General features: G+C 33.9%; 1 protein-coding gene across 1 annotated transcript in view; it reads right to left on the reverse strand.

The window, feature by feature from the left end:
- Positions 1-374: 374 nt before the first annotated feature.
- The window catches only part of LOC149795292 (eukaryotic translation initiation factor 2-alpha kinase 3-like), a 73,580-nt gene continuing 58,086 nt past the window's right edge, over positions 375-15,868 (reverse strand). Inside the window, exons 16-18 of the mRNA XM_089965013.1 lie at positions 12,234-12,404; positions 10,049-10,213; positions 375-7,406 (exon numbers count right to left, since the gene is read on the reverse strand). Coding sequence (XP_089821139.1) covers positions 7,233-7,406; positions 10,049-10,213; positions 12,234-12,404 — 510 coding nt within the window. The 3' untranslated portion in view covers positions 375-7,232. The remainder of the gene's footprint in view (positions 7,407-10,048; positions 10,214-12,233; positions 12,405-15,868) is intronic.

Raw genomic sequence — 15,868 nt, forward strand, 5'->3', positions numbered from 1 at the left:
ATTTTGACACACTTGGATAAATGGTAGATGGCAAAGAACTTGGAGAGTTTATAAAAAAAATTTTAACTTTGAATAAATTTTAATTGAACACATTCAATGGCAACTTTGATAGTTCAATGTAATATATTTAATAAAAGCATTATAATTAATGCTATTGCCACTAACCATGGCAGGTTGAGGGTTCCTTAAGAATAGCATGTATTTTTGGCATAGTCTTTTTGTGTGAGTAATAATAAATACACAGTTGTTTTCAACTATTTATGTATAATTTGTATATTGGTAGATGCTAATAATATTACCAATAAAAGTGCTCCTTTGAAAGACTGTATTTTACCAAAAATTGAATTAAAATAGTAAAAGAATGAATACCATGATATATTTTAAACAAGGTCTTTATTTCATGATTTGTAAGTACTCAGATAAAACTGAATTACAACAAAATCAGTAACATTTTTCTATTTCAGAAAATGTTTTAAATACAAGTAACATATAGTAAACTTAATGGCATAACTACACAATATTTGCCCGTGTTTCATCCGATTTTAGACAGTGCACCAATATCTGCTGCCTCAGTATAGACTTTACAGTAGAGCGTACAATGTATGAATTATATCATAACTAAAATGAACAATGATGACCCACAAATTATACTTATTGACTTTTAACTTGGGTTGCTACAAGGAATGATTAACACAAATCATATTTACCTTGGCTTTGGAGAGCATAATTTTTCTGGGGTTGATAATCCCTTGTAGCAGCTAAAGTCAATTTCTTATTTCTATTTTCTGATATTTCTTTACAAATACAAAATGAGACGGCATTAAATACTTTTTTTTTTACAATTTAAAAAAAATAATTTTCAGTTCACTATACAAAATAGTGATATTACAGACATTCATAAAATAAAACATTAAACACTCAACAATACACGTTCCCCCATTAATTCCAGTCGAATGGCTCATTTAAGGTACAGAAAAGGAAGGATACAAGCAAAATAGGCAGATGGATGAATGCGTTTAAAAAATTATTTCTTAGCGATTAGTAGTGTATTTGCTCACTAGAGAAGATCTGTACACTATGATTAACTTACGGACAATGATGACAAAACATCAGCTGAGCCATTGCCTTCTTGTTGCTCATAAGAGTGCCATTCAACTAATTAGAATGTAGCAAACTTCAAAGTCATGCAGTGTGGCAAATTGATGCATTTTATTAACAGCTGTGTGCACATTATATATGGCTCCAAACAATATTTACTACATAGGCATTATGAATGAATGCTATCTCAACTGCTAATGGTAGCCATATATAAATTTTTAATGCATAATGTACTACCACCACCCAAAAAAAAGCCAAAGTAAAAGCATGAGAACTTGGGGGACAAATTGATAATTTCCAATAGGTTTATGAAATAACTATTTCTGTTAAGAGTTGCAGTTTTTGCAAGTTATATAAACAGTTTTTAAAAAGAAGGCACATGGTTATAAAAAAATTGGTCCTGAGAACATAAATCAAAGTGATGTTTTATTTCACAGTCAATTAAATAGGAATAGTTGGAAACAACAGGCACTTTCAAATATTAAGCTCTATTGGCCAGTTGGAACTTTAAAAGCGAGTAGCTATCTAAAGGGATTAGTCTTAGTGTGGTTACCTCCCTTTAGATCATTTTGACAGTTATGTAGAATAATTTCAATATGAAATGTTATAATCCGACTATACCTCCCCATTGTTCTACCCCCACCCCCAACCGATATAAAGACCGCTCTGGTGGTTTAGTGGTTAGAGAATCCGCCTCGGATGCGGAAGGTCGTGGGTTCAATCCCCGGCCAAGTCATACCAAAGACTTACAAAAAATGATACTAACAGCTGCCTCGCTTGATGCTTAGCATTAAGAGGTTAGTGTTAGAACTGGTCGGCCTGGTGTCAGATAATGTGACTGGGGAGGACATCATGCTACTTGTCTGCGGCATGATGCCCCAGTGCGAGACATCACTATAAACTGTCACACTGCAGACATTGTAGCAATATGACTGAAAAATTGTTAAAGCTACATTAAAAATCCAAATCACACACACCGATTTAAAGATGAAAAGCACAAATGAGATAATAGATTAACAGGACACAGCTCAACCCTAACACTGTTATTGTCTGTGTGTTTCATTACAAACGGAAGTTATCAGTGTCAAGGACGACCTGTTCGCCAGTCATTTCCAGTTCCTGGACAAGTCCATTTTCAGCAAAGGGATGTATGCACAACTACACGTGTATGTACATAGAAGGAAAATAATATGTTGTCTGCTTCTGATATTTACAATGTTGAATCAAGCAAAGGAAAAGAATGACAGTTACCAATTTGCCTTTCACATGGATTTAACAAGCGGCATAATTTCTATGTACATGTGTGCAAAGGATAGAACTCTAAACTCTCATCATTATGGTAATTTAAGGAATGATCCAGCAGTTACCAAATAGGATGAACTACATCATTTTTTCTGACGAAATCAACTTGCCCATAGTGTACGCAACATGGCGCAGTTTTAATATGGAAAGTATGTTAAGCATGAAAGATGCAGAGAATGCCAGTTTTAGGGCCATGCTGGTCACATTCAGGTTAGAAATCATAAATCAATGAATGAATTGACTAAGTTCTGTGCACTTTTTATTACATTAAAGATTTCCATTACTGAAATCAGCAGAGGGGTACAAACAAACAGGAGGTATAGTCAGATTATAAGGTAATTGTCTGAATATTACTTATTAATACTCTCGATGAATGTTTAGTAAATTCAATGCTAAGCGAGAAAGAGAACAAAGGACTTAAACATGTAACATTTGGTATTTGCTTGTTATAATAAAACGGAGCATGATTATCAATATTTCACAATGTTAATCCCTTTCATATTTCCTACACCCTTCAAACCATTGTATTTGCAAAAATATTGATTATAAATAGTATAATCTATATCAGACGTGACCTGTTTTTATCTGCTTAGTTACATCAGAGGGTGTGGCTTTAAAAATCATTTATCCAGTACATGCCTTGGAGAACATGCCTGATCCGTAACTTATTAAGTAAATGTGTGCAGGCATTCAAATAAAATTAAATTACAAGTCCTGCATGGAATACATATTTCATCACCATCATAGTCTAAGTTTCAGTTAAAGAGTCATTCATATTATATTATTTGAGATTTATCGCACAAAGGTGCACAAAAATCTTAGTATTTCTGCTGATATTTTATGAAAACTTACCTGTCTCTGGTCAGATAAATTTCAAATTGTTATGCTTACAATTCTATAAATTTTTTTTTTTAAACCTTAATACAAAATATGAGTTGAAAACATAAATTTAGTGGCTTTGCAGTTTGACCATGATAAATTTCAAAACACTTATCAACACTTATGTTCGGGGGGGGGGGGGGGGTTAAGGAAAAAGAAATGATGATTAACCAGTTATTGAATGTGTTCAGTTTGATGGTCAACATCAGTTACTTTAAATGTGTTTTATTTGCTCGATACCATTTCGTGTTTGTCAGACTTTATAAATTCAGATATGAAGTGTATAAGCACATTCACCGATTAATGTATGTAATATTCTGCAAAACCTCATGATTATTCAAGTTCCTAGTATTCAGTCAAACTGGGATAATGCAAGCACAATATTAAGTCAAACTGGGATAACACAGTCTGCAGTCAAATAACCCCAAACACATTTTGCAGGCAAAATATGGTTATTATAAATATCTTTCCATTGTTATTTATAATGTGTGATCTTTAGTCTTCCTCACTGCCTTTATCATTGTAGTTATTTTCCAGATGATTATGGTTTAAATAAAGTTTTACATATTCTTAGAATTTTTTTAATGCCAATTGATACCTAAATGGAAAAAACATTAATTTCTGTAACATTTTTAAAAAAAGACTACTGTGAGAAATATGTCTTTCATATATTCTGTGAACATTGTAATTATTAGCTTTAAACTTTTTCAATGTTGTCATCTTGTATCTTTCAGAAATAAATGGTTAGTTCTGCACTTTGCTGTAGATAATAAGTGTGAAAATGATGGGCATGAAGATGATAAATAATTTAACAGAGGAATGTTTTATGATTTTAACAAAACAATAGTTAAAATGTAATGCCACATCTTGTCTCTGTAATGCTGCTTATACATGTATGTAGTAGACAGAATACAGTTCAGTGAACAATAAGAAATATTACCCTGCCCTTTTGCCCATAGCAAGCCATAACAATTGTAATACTGTCAATTCATTGATTTTCATGCTTTGGCAGGGAAAGTACCCATCCCCAGTGGTAATTTGCTTATAATAGAAAAGCCACACAAAACAATGACTACCTGCAGTGTTTACATTTTTGGTTGGTAGTAACCATGAAAATTAAAACCTCATGGTAATGAATTCACAGTATTTAAATCTATTACATACATTTGAAACAATATTTCCTTCTAAGCTACTGTTTAAATTTCCCAACATAAAAAAATTTAGCATATGTAATCTACCACGCCTTGAAATATTTACAGAAATAACAATCAATTCCTCAGTGTTACTTACAATGACAAATGTTAAGATACAAAATTTCTGTCAACTTCATGCAAAAATACAGTTCCCATTTTATTTTTCATTGTCAAACCTGTATTGGAATTAGCTGGACACATATTGATGACCCTGACATGAAGGCCCATCTATCTATACCCTAAATTACCCCCAATGTTAAAGATTTTTAAATTTCTTTTATGCATGTCTTTTTAGCTAATAAAAGAATGAGTATCATTGTTTTATAAACAATTATCGTCTCAAGTATTTCAGAAGGCTTTATTATTTTGTTCCCTTAAAAATAATAATAAAACGTAAAAAAAAATATATCTCCATCCAGAAGTAGTGACAATATTTTAAGACAGTCAACATGGTGAACATATTGGAAGTAAGATTGGCATCAACCAACTGCACATAATGAGTATTTTTGATGAAAACCCTCTGTTGATATGACTTTCTGTTCAAGTAAGGGAGAAGCAATAACAAGATTTATAAGGATGGTGGCCATATCTGATGCCAGCTTGGCACCAGTTTCATTCAAGACCAACTAGGCATGTTTAAAATTGAGGGATTATACCAAAAGCCAGTATGTAAATATAGATTTAAAAGATGGAGTTTATCAAATCTGACCATTTCAACAATAACTGTCAGTGTTTACCATATAATAAAAGTTTGGGCATGTAGATTAAGTCATGCTTTACCTACACATTGTTTATAATATGTCTTTCAGATGCTGCTTATTTCTGCTGAACAAGTGAATTGTAACTGCAAGCCAAAACAAAACAAAACAACAAAAATAAACAACAAAGAACAAAGTGTTATGACAGAATACAAAAAGCAAAATGCATTGTGATCCCCCAAAAAATGAGCAGACAGTCACAATGTACATGCCAGATCCTCATTAAAATACATCCATGTTTGAAATGAAAATATTAACATGCATTTAATCATATGGTATTTCATTTGAGAATAAGTAATGAACCAGATAATAGGCTTTGACTGTTTCATAGTATGGCAATGATACATGAGAAAAATGGGACTGACACACAAGTTTTCCACAATAATAAATTAAATGGGTATTGTTCCTTTAATTCCAAGTACGCAAAATGACAAACAGCATGGTGGTGGCATGTTTGCAATAACTGATTTAAGCAATATGTAAAATAAATTCAGTGTTATGAATTGATTCCCACACAAACACTTGCACATCAGAGATCATTATATATCTTATTGGTTCCATCACTCTTAATAGATTTTAATATACTTCTTAAAAAAGGTCTGACGGAATGTATACATCAGTGTTGTAACAATGTCTATTACTGGAAATTCCCAGAATGCATAGGAATTTGAAAAATGTATATTACTGGAGTTGCCAGAATGCATACGAACATGAAGAATGTATATTACTTGAAATTCCCAGAATGCAAAGGATTAGGAAGAATGTATATGTGGAAATCCCCAGAATGCATAGGAAGAGGAAGAATATGTATTACTGGAAATCAAGGATAATCTTGCATGTATGACTGCAGTATATACATTTAATGATCTGAAGTTTTGAACTCCAGTTAATCCCAAATTAAAGTTTAGAATTATTTTGTTTTTTGTGAACAGGAAAACAGAAATAGAAAAAAAAGAAAAAAATATACAAATCCTATAAAATATTAAGTACAACCAATCCTTGGTTAACAACTAATACATTAAGTGCTCTGAACAGCCTAGGAAATTAACATAAAAATATCACAGAGGCAAAGTAAACAAGTGGACGAGAGAACCTGGAGAAAAACACTTGTCATGAATGGATGACCAATAAACCCTGCACATGCCATTTCTAGGAAAGGGAACACAGGTCTACTGAGATGCAAAGCACATACACCTCTCCTTCAATACCTCACACACAAAAGGGTCCAAAACATTGGCCACACAAGAAGGATACTAGTTACAGAGGGAACTCCCAAAAAATAAGTGGAAATTTAATTGGTATTTATATAAGTGCTACCTCCAGAAGGTGTCAGTGACATTTTCATTTCTCACAATTTTGATTATTATTGCTATTTATAGTATACTAAGAATGTTGATTGGAAAGAAAATGTAACAAAATATACGACTTATCATTAAAAGTTGAGAATTTCATAAATTAAATGTAGATTCAGATTTCCAGGTACTATCTACCATTTTGACCATAAAACGAGTGATATGTCAAGGTTGTAGTTACCAATTTTGATAGTGATTTTCTTCACTTTCAACAAACAAGGGCCAATTTTGGGGTATTTTTTTGGGGGAAAAAAAAGATGAGATCCATCCCTTTACATGCATAATATGAGAGTTTGCAATTTATCAGGGTATGAGATATCGAGGGAGTGGTATATTGCTTTAGTGCTTTCTATATACCTCCCTTATCCCAGCCTTACCATGAGCATATGGGCCTTTTGAAATATTAAATATATGCTGTTAAAACTATTTTATAAACTGTTTGTGCTAACTTCTTATAATATTGTTTTACTTTTTATACAGTTATGATTCCAGAAATCCATCTAGTTTTAGCACTTGTACTATTCAATACATAAGGCATCCTTAATTCTGGAAATAAAAAAGGATCAAGCACAAAATATTTGCATTTCTACATAAAAATTATTCATGACTATATTACAGAAAAGGATTGTGAGATTTAAAACATTCCCAAATCATGCAGACAGGTTACAATGATTTTCAGATCCACTACTGCTTGTGGAAATAGTGCGGTAACGACGAGGTAATCTCCTGGGTTCAAACTGCTTTAACAAGTTGCTGTCTAGAATCTGTCTGGCACTTGGACGCTGGTCTGGGTCCTTCTCTACCAGCAAGCTCACAAAGTTTTTCTGCAAAGCATGATTTAGATTGAAACACGACTCTTAAAATAGCACTTTTTCATAAATTTTCAAATGAATGAACAGAATAAAATGTATTTAATGCATTTATTAACAAGATGATTTTAATGAAAGAAACTGCTTAGAAAAAGCATTTTAACTACTACAGTTGGAACTTAGTATCACCCCATCACAAGAATCAAGCCAACGTATGTAACAATAAGGATCAAAAGAAAACAAGGTGAAAACATAGTCTTATATCTTCACTGCCTTTTCAAAACACCATTTTGTAACAAATTCTGATAGTGCCCACTATACCCCAGTTCCGTATATTACACTATTCTCAATATATTCTGGTTCTGTATATTACACTATTCTCAATATATTCTGGTTCTGTATATTATCGCAGTGCTTGGTATAACGCAGTTTGGTACATAATGAGGTCCACTGTGCTGCACCCTGACATTATAACAAGAGGGCTGCCACCATTACACTAACAAGGATAACAATTTTACTCTATGTGACGGGCATATGGTGACAAAAGCTGAGAGATATAGGTTACCATGAGCAATGCATGCAAATTTTGTTTCACATAAAAAACAGATTGCCAAGTGAGATGTCAAACGAGGCTTGGTGAACCTAGATACTTTGTTCATTTCAAGGTCACATGACATGTATTTAGACCTACCCTATTAACATGAGGATATGACTTAAAAGTACATATTCTAGTTCTATATTTTTATTTGCTAGCCTTTAAAGAGTATGGTGTGAAAAGTAATGCAAAATTGATGCTGAAATTTCCCAGGTGAGGTTAGCACTGGATAATACATATCTTAATGAACACTGGCCACTGCCCCAAAGTACAGAAATATTCTGGTCTTAAATATTTTAAAGTTCACTATAATATCCATAGTTTTTTGCTCAATAATGCAAGTTCACACTAATTTGCGTGGATCTAAATTCACACTACTTTGTGGGAGTACCAAATGCACTCTGATTTGTTGGGTACCAAATGCACTCTGATTTGTAGGGTACCATTTGTAGGGTACCAAATGCGCCCTGATTTGTGAGGATCAAATTCATTCTTATTTGCAGGGGATCAAATTCAAACTGCCTTGTGGGGGATCAAATTTAGTTTCATTTGTGAGGTACCAAATGCACCCTGATTTGTAGGGTACCAAATACACCCTGATTTGTAGGGTACAAAATGCACCCTGATTTGTAGGGTACCAAATGCACCCTGATTTGTAGGGTACCAAATGAAAGGCTCTCTCTCAATTAAATCACAACTATTTTATCAACACCACCTCAACTACATGGTAATAAGCGGATGCAATTTCATGAGAGTGGTGTGCTGAGCTGTTCTCCATGTGAAGCAACAGTAAGTAGTTCTATCAGAATGCATGAAGAGATGGTGGAGGAACCATTTCTTAAATTTTCTTTACCCCTCCAGTGATACTTAGAGAAATGAGAAAACTCACATGAGATGAACTACAGATGCATATCAGAATTCATTTTGTTTTGAAAAATTATTAATAAATATCATTTTCTGCCTAACAAATTCATGTATATAATTATAAGTGCAACAGGTGGTATTTATTTTAAATACATGCCAGGTACCCCTTTTACTCAAAGATTTCATATGAAAATTATATAAATTCTAGATGTTATCTTTGAGTGACTACCTCACACTGAAAGTAAATGCAACGAGTCCAATTATGTTTTAATGCAACAGCTCTTATGAGAAATTAAACCCACAACTGCAGTAAGTGTTGAAATATAGTTATCTAGCTTTTGTCAGCAACTTTTATTTTTATAAATAAAGATTCTACAGACTCCAGTGATGATATTATCACATCAATAGCAGCTCGTTTTATTGCATCAGCCTTGACAAAAACAATGCCATGACTCATAAGGGTTAAATACCTTGACAAAAACAATGCCATGACTTATAATGGTTAAATACCTTGACAAAAACAATGCCATGACTTATAATGGTTAAATACCTTGACAAAAACAATGCCATGACTTGTAAGGGTTAAATACCTTGACAAAAACAATGCCATGACTTATAATGGTTAAATACCTTGACAAAAACAATGCCATGACTTATAATGGTTAAATACCTTGACAAAAACAATGCCATGACTTATAATGGTTAAATACCTTGACAAAAACAATGCCATGACTTGTAAGGGTTAAATGCCTCAATAAAAACAATGCTATGACCTCTCTGTGTGTGTGTGTGTGTGTGTGTGTGTGTGTGTGTAAAGAATCTCATCCTGAATTATTTTGTGCAAAAGGGCTTTAACTACGGAAATGTTCATTATTAATCAATTTAAGCATTTTGTTCCATTGTTATCATTCATAGTTCTCTGTTTTACATTTACTTCTTCCAATTTCTTCCAGATATAGTCATCATTTCATTTCCATTTATTCTGTATTCTGTTGTCTTTTCACTCCTAAAACTAATAATTTCAGTCAATATACAGTTATCTGGGGTTTGTTTAGACCAACCACACACAATGATAATTTTTCTCACCATTTTCTTTTCAAGCAAGAAAAATAGAAAATATTAATTCTTCTCTCCTCAAACAACAGACTAATATAAGGGAGTCAATTTACAACATCTTAACCATCAGATGATTACGTACCTCTTTTGGCATCTCTTCAATGAATCTATCGGGGAAATTTTGACATCGGACTCTCAACAGGGTATTGATTCTTTCCATCTGAGTGCTAAATGGGTATAACAGCTCAAACAGTATCATGCCCAGGGCAAAAATGTCCACTTTCTGGCCATATGACGAGGCTGCACTCTGTAAAAAGAAGAAATTATCACACGATGAAGCCTTTTTTAGTGCCATCCTCTCAGGTCATAAAAAATGTGCACTTCGATATAATATTTTGAATCAACAATACTTCATACATAACTAGATCAATGAGTAGTGCAAAGTCAAACTGATATTCAGTATACATGATGGTTAAGAAATTTACTGCATAATACAATACAACAGTTAATACAATATACCAGATAATATGCCAATTCATACAGTATGCCATATAATATGCCATTTCATACAGCATGCCATATAATACAATATGCCACTTTTAGCAAGCTGCTTTAGGCATTCAGCATCATTCATAAACTTTACATAAAATCTCAAGGTACATCTGGTACCTTGGCCCAGGACTGGACTCCATGGTTATTGGATCAAATATCTTTAATGATTACAGTTGTAATTTTATTGATGAATAAAAAATGCATTGGAGTAAAATGTTAAGTGTGTTACTGGTCAGCAAAAGTGCATGAAACCACCCTTATCTTACATTACATTATCCATTTACATGATGCAAATGGAGCTTAGCATCAGATATCCAAAGCCACTGGACACCTCATAAACAGTAACAACAGTTTAATAATCAAAAGGTATATCTCTTATTCTTTGTACCAGCTATTTCTCCACCACCCCTAACAAAAAATTGTTCTGTCAGTTATGAATGGTAAAATTATCAGGGATTGTTGTTGTTGTTGTAGGGTTTAACGCTATTTTTCAGCACACGATAGGCTATACATGGCGGTCAGTATTAGTGGTGGAGGAAGAACCCGTGAAAAACCAGGTAAGAATCACCGACCCACAAGAAGCTACTGGCAAGCTTTCTCACATACCCACATTGGCTGAATCCGAGACTTGAACCCATGCAGACTGAGGTGAGATGGCAGTGATCCGTAACGGAGAGCGCTTTAGACCACTCGGTCACTCAGGGCCCCAAATTTATATGGGGCTGTGCAGAATTGCAGACATATTTCAAGTACACCACAAAGCTATGACTTTGTATATTGCCTGGTGAAGGGCGAAAAAATCTGACTATCTAAGTGATCTACTCATAAATACCAGCGGATTTGTTGAATTCAAGCTATGCTGAAGGATGAGATAATATAATTAAACATCCAAGCACACACACATTTAAGCAAGGAGAATATGGATGAAACCATGTTGGTTTTCTTACAAAAACATACATGCCTATACATGCAAGGAGAGTTAGGATAAAACTGAATAGCACATCATATGCATGTTCCATGTTTAATAGTCCTCTATGTAGATGTCTAAAATTGGGGTGGTAAAACCAATTTTCTTCATTCAGTCAGTGACCGTAACCTTTTACCTTTTCATCTGAACTCAATAGGCTTCTTCCTTTCCCTGTCTGCAAGCCATCCACAAAGTTTTGTTAAAGTGTGTGATATACAAATGATGTTATTGCTTGGAAACCATTTTTATTCTTTCAGTCAGTGACCTAGGCCTCTGAAATCCTGACTAACAGGATTCTTCCTTATTCCGAGCCCAAGACATCCATAAAGTTTGGAATCCACATATGATGGGGAACTCAAGTTACTGTGTGGAAATCATTCTTTTTCCTAAGACACAGTGACCTTCACCTTTTAAGCCCAAGGTTAATTATAATAGAGTTCTTCCTACCTGAAGTGAAAGCTATCGACAAAGTCTGGTAACTGTAGACAGCAGAGAAATTGAGTTGTTGTGTGGAAACCATTTTTATTCTTTCAGCCACAGTGACCATGACCTTTAAACTTTTGAACCTAAAATTGATAGGTCTCTTCCTTACAAACGTTCCACAAAATTTAGTAACTGTATATAGTGGATAAATCAAGTTTCTGTGCAAAAAACCAGTTTGGTAATAGATGGATGGATGAATGGATGTTGGGATGGACAGATATCATAACACACTCTGCTTTATGATGAGCATATAAAAATTGAAGGGTAGAAACTTTTCCTCCATCTAAAAATCGCAGATAAACTCTGTACTAAACATCAAATCTACCTGTTCTGGGCTCATGTACAGCTGTGTGCCAACTTGAGCAGTGTGTTTCTTGTAAGGGTTGTTGTTGTTCCTATATTCTTCCTCAGTCTGCTGATTCTCAACCAGAGCTGTCACCAAACCAAAGTCTCCCACCTTGACCACACCATCAAGTGCGAAGAAAATATTTGATGGCTGTGTAAAGAAAATCAAAATAAAATAATTCAAATTACTTAATTTATCATATTTCATCAATACTAAGCCCATTTGTTCATGTTATCGGACTAATACTATTTTCTTTGTTTACTTCAGTATTTATGACAACCCCTTAAAAAAGCCTTTGACACTGTCAGTTGTGACAACCTCTGAAAGATCATGACAAAATCAGACCTGCCAACTCTTACGATTTTGCTGCAAGTCTAGCGAAAATTACCCTTAAAAAACAGACTTATGGCATACTAGCAAAAACTACAGAAAAATGATAGTTGCTGCAAAATCCAAATAATTGGTTAAGCCATGTTTTATTTGGATCCGGGTTTCATCTTAGAATTAGTGAAATTAGTCAAGGAACCAGACTAACTTAAAACAGCACCCCAGACATTTAAAACTGCACCTATTTGTTCATAAGAAGTGTTTGCATGATCAAACTGTTGATTATAGAAGTTTTTAAAATGGCGTCATGAAAGCAATGCATGTTTAAGACAAAAGGGAAAATAAGCTTATAGAAAAGTGTTAATAATCAACACAAAAGAATAAAAAGGAGTATTCAGATTCATGTGAATAAAAGCTGGAAAGGACACAATTATGTTTATTGGACATCACCTGCCAATTTGAGTATGTCTCGTGCTGGGAGATATGATTGCCAACGTCATGTGAAATGGAAAAGAATTTCCAAGAATTATGTCAAGCTGAAAGATAGCAACAAGCCATTGAGCTGCATAGGGTTTGGAACATTTATGATGCAACTAATGCCAGAAGCAAGCACAGCAATTGAGAGACTGTGTGAATCGGGGGGGGGGGGGGGGGGGGGCACAGAGACACAAGTCTACAAACAAAACTAAAGGTCTACAAAGCCACTGTGTTGCTGACCTTGCTGTATACCTATGAAACCTGCAGTCTATAGAAGCCATTTTTACATGGGATACCTGCAGAATGATGATGAAATTACAGTTGACCCACATCAGCTGGATGTCAGAAGAGTGATTACCAAAGAAGCAAGCTGAAGGAGGGAAAGCAATCTCAAGGTGATGAGAAGAAATGTTTCAAAGATTTTCTTGTCATCTTTGAAACATTTCAAAACTGATTCTGAGTCTTGATAAGATCTGGCACAGTCTCATCCATGCTGGAGCTAAAGTCTCTGAACCGAGGAGAACTTCAGAAGCAGCACAGAAGTGTGAGCAATGTAAATCTCATAACTCCTCTACTGTCAAGCAACCCCAAGTGTTCTCTCCTGTCTAGCATGACATGGACAGTTCAGAGCTCAAAATGGCATGATCAGCCACTCATGTACTACAGAAACCAAACTAGTTAGTGAAGTCAGTGTCATCTTCGAACATGAAGAATGAACAACACATAATTTCAATAAATACTCGATTATATTCTTCCAATACACTGACTCTAAATAAAGTTTACATTTTCATATCTGTAAAATGGTAATATTTGTTTAGAATCTTCATCACAGTTATTAAACTCGATTCACAAATTATGTGTCTGGACCAAGCAACTACATGAAAAGAACAAAAAAAGCATTTCACAATAGTTACAATCCATTGAGATTTTTGCTGACTACTTGATTTGATTTTATAATCTAGTGACTGGAGTCATAATCATTATATTGCAAATAAATGCTTGTTTCAGAATTTTCAATCTCACGATAAAGTTAATAGTTGCAATAATAAACTTCTTGGAAATTTATTAATTATAGAAAACTCTTACTGCAACATTTTTAATATTTTGCATAAAGTTGCACAAATAATGATTTTGAAATAATCTGAATAGAAAATAATACAAATCGTCAGTCCAATTTTGTGAAACTGTGAATCGTTTTAGATTCTGTTCTTGATTAGAGACCAACATAAAACTGAAATGTACTCAATTCATTCATTTGTCTTTACAAGTAATTATGCTACAGAATACGAGGCAATTTATGTAAAGGTTTAGAAAATTATATCAAAAGATTAGCTGTCCACCTGCCAATGATGATCGTTTTGACACAGATAAAATACAGTAAAAATTACAGAGTTCGCACAGTGAACAAATGCTGACAGAAATATACTGATACCTTTATTTTATGACTATTGGAGAATCAATTTTATATACATGTATGACTAACTATGACTAATGGAGAATCAATTTTATATGTGACTAACTATGACTAATGGAGAATCAATTTTATATATGACTAACTCTATGAACCTTAATTTGAAATTGGGCTGATAAAAAAAAAACAATATTTGTCAGTGGCCAAATTGAAAGCTTTTGGATCAACACAATCGCCACTGATGGCAATTAATCACTTCTGACTGTGGTTGTGGTTTTGTGGGTTTAATGACATTTCCTGCACATGATAGGCTATACATGGCAGTCAGTGGAGAAAGAAGCAAGGAAAAACCTGTGAAGAACCACCGACCCACAGGAAGCTATTGGCAAGCTTTCTCACACATATGTACCCAGAATGGATGACAAATGAACCCACATGAACGGAAGTGGGATGTTGATGATCTGTCAAGGTGAACATCCTTGGTTACTCTGCCATCTGGGACCCAAACACTACTGGTAATTTTGGCAATTCCTAGTGAGAATCTTGCGAACATAGATTATTTATTATAGCAAAGTTATTATTTTAATTTGCAAACTGCTCATGATGCTGTTCATATCAAAAGCAGTGAAATATATATTTAATATCCTCACTACCACAAACTTGAGTATAAAATTCTAAAATTGTGAGTGAAAAATTGAATATGTTGAATACTGTACAACTATCAGGGAACAAAACTAGGTCAAACTCATTGTGTATGTAAAACTTCAATTATATTGATCTTTGAAATTCCTAAAATACAACAAATAAACAAAACAGGTCAAAGGTTAGGAAGACAATAAACCTCGAAACCAACAAAACTTAATGCAATAAACCAAGAAATATGAATGCAGATGCCAAAGGCATCAATGATAATTCATGTTGTGTACAGGCAATCAACAGTGAATATATCTCACTCTCTCTCTCTGGTCTTTGATTAATTACATAAAATGATAATCTTTTTAATTAGTTATGCAAAATAATAATCTAAGCATAAGCTGAATACTTATTCATTGCAACTGACTGAACAATTAAAGGCTAATCCTACTGAGTGATAATCTCTTGGTTTTCATCACTGAGTTAACAGTGCTATTACAAGTCGACATTTGGACTCCAGAACCTCTCTTGTGTTGCGAGATCATTTGCTGTCTTATATGTGTCCTCTAATTAATGAAAATGGATCAAACTCTACATGGAAAATATCTAATAACTTACTTCATTCAAATGAATTGGTACATAAATTGGTACATATTGGTATAAATTGGTGCATTCTGAGTAATCCACATCAATCTTACACTCCATTCACAAAGTACATAATGCCACAGGATGATAATTCTTATGCATGGATCCAAGATCCAAATCC

Source organism: Sinohyriopsis cumingii, chromosome 7, assembly GCF_028554795.1.
Source record: "Sinohyriopsis cumingii isolate HCF-2022 chromosome 7, ASM2855479v2, whole genome shotgun sequence".
NCBI classification, from domain to species: domain Eukaryota; kingdom Metazoa; phylum Mollusca; class Bivalvia; order Unionida; family Unionidae; genus Sinohyriopsis; species Sinohyriopsis cumingii.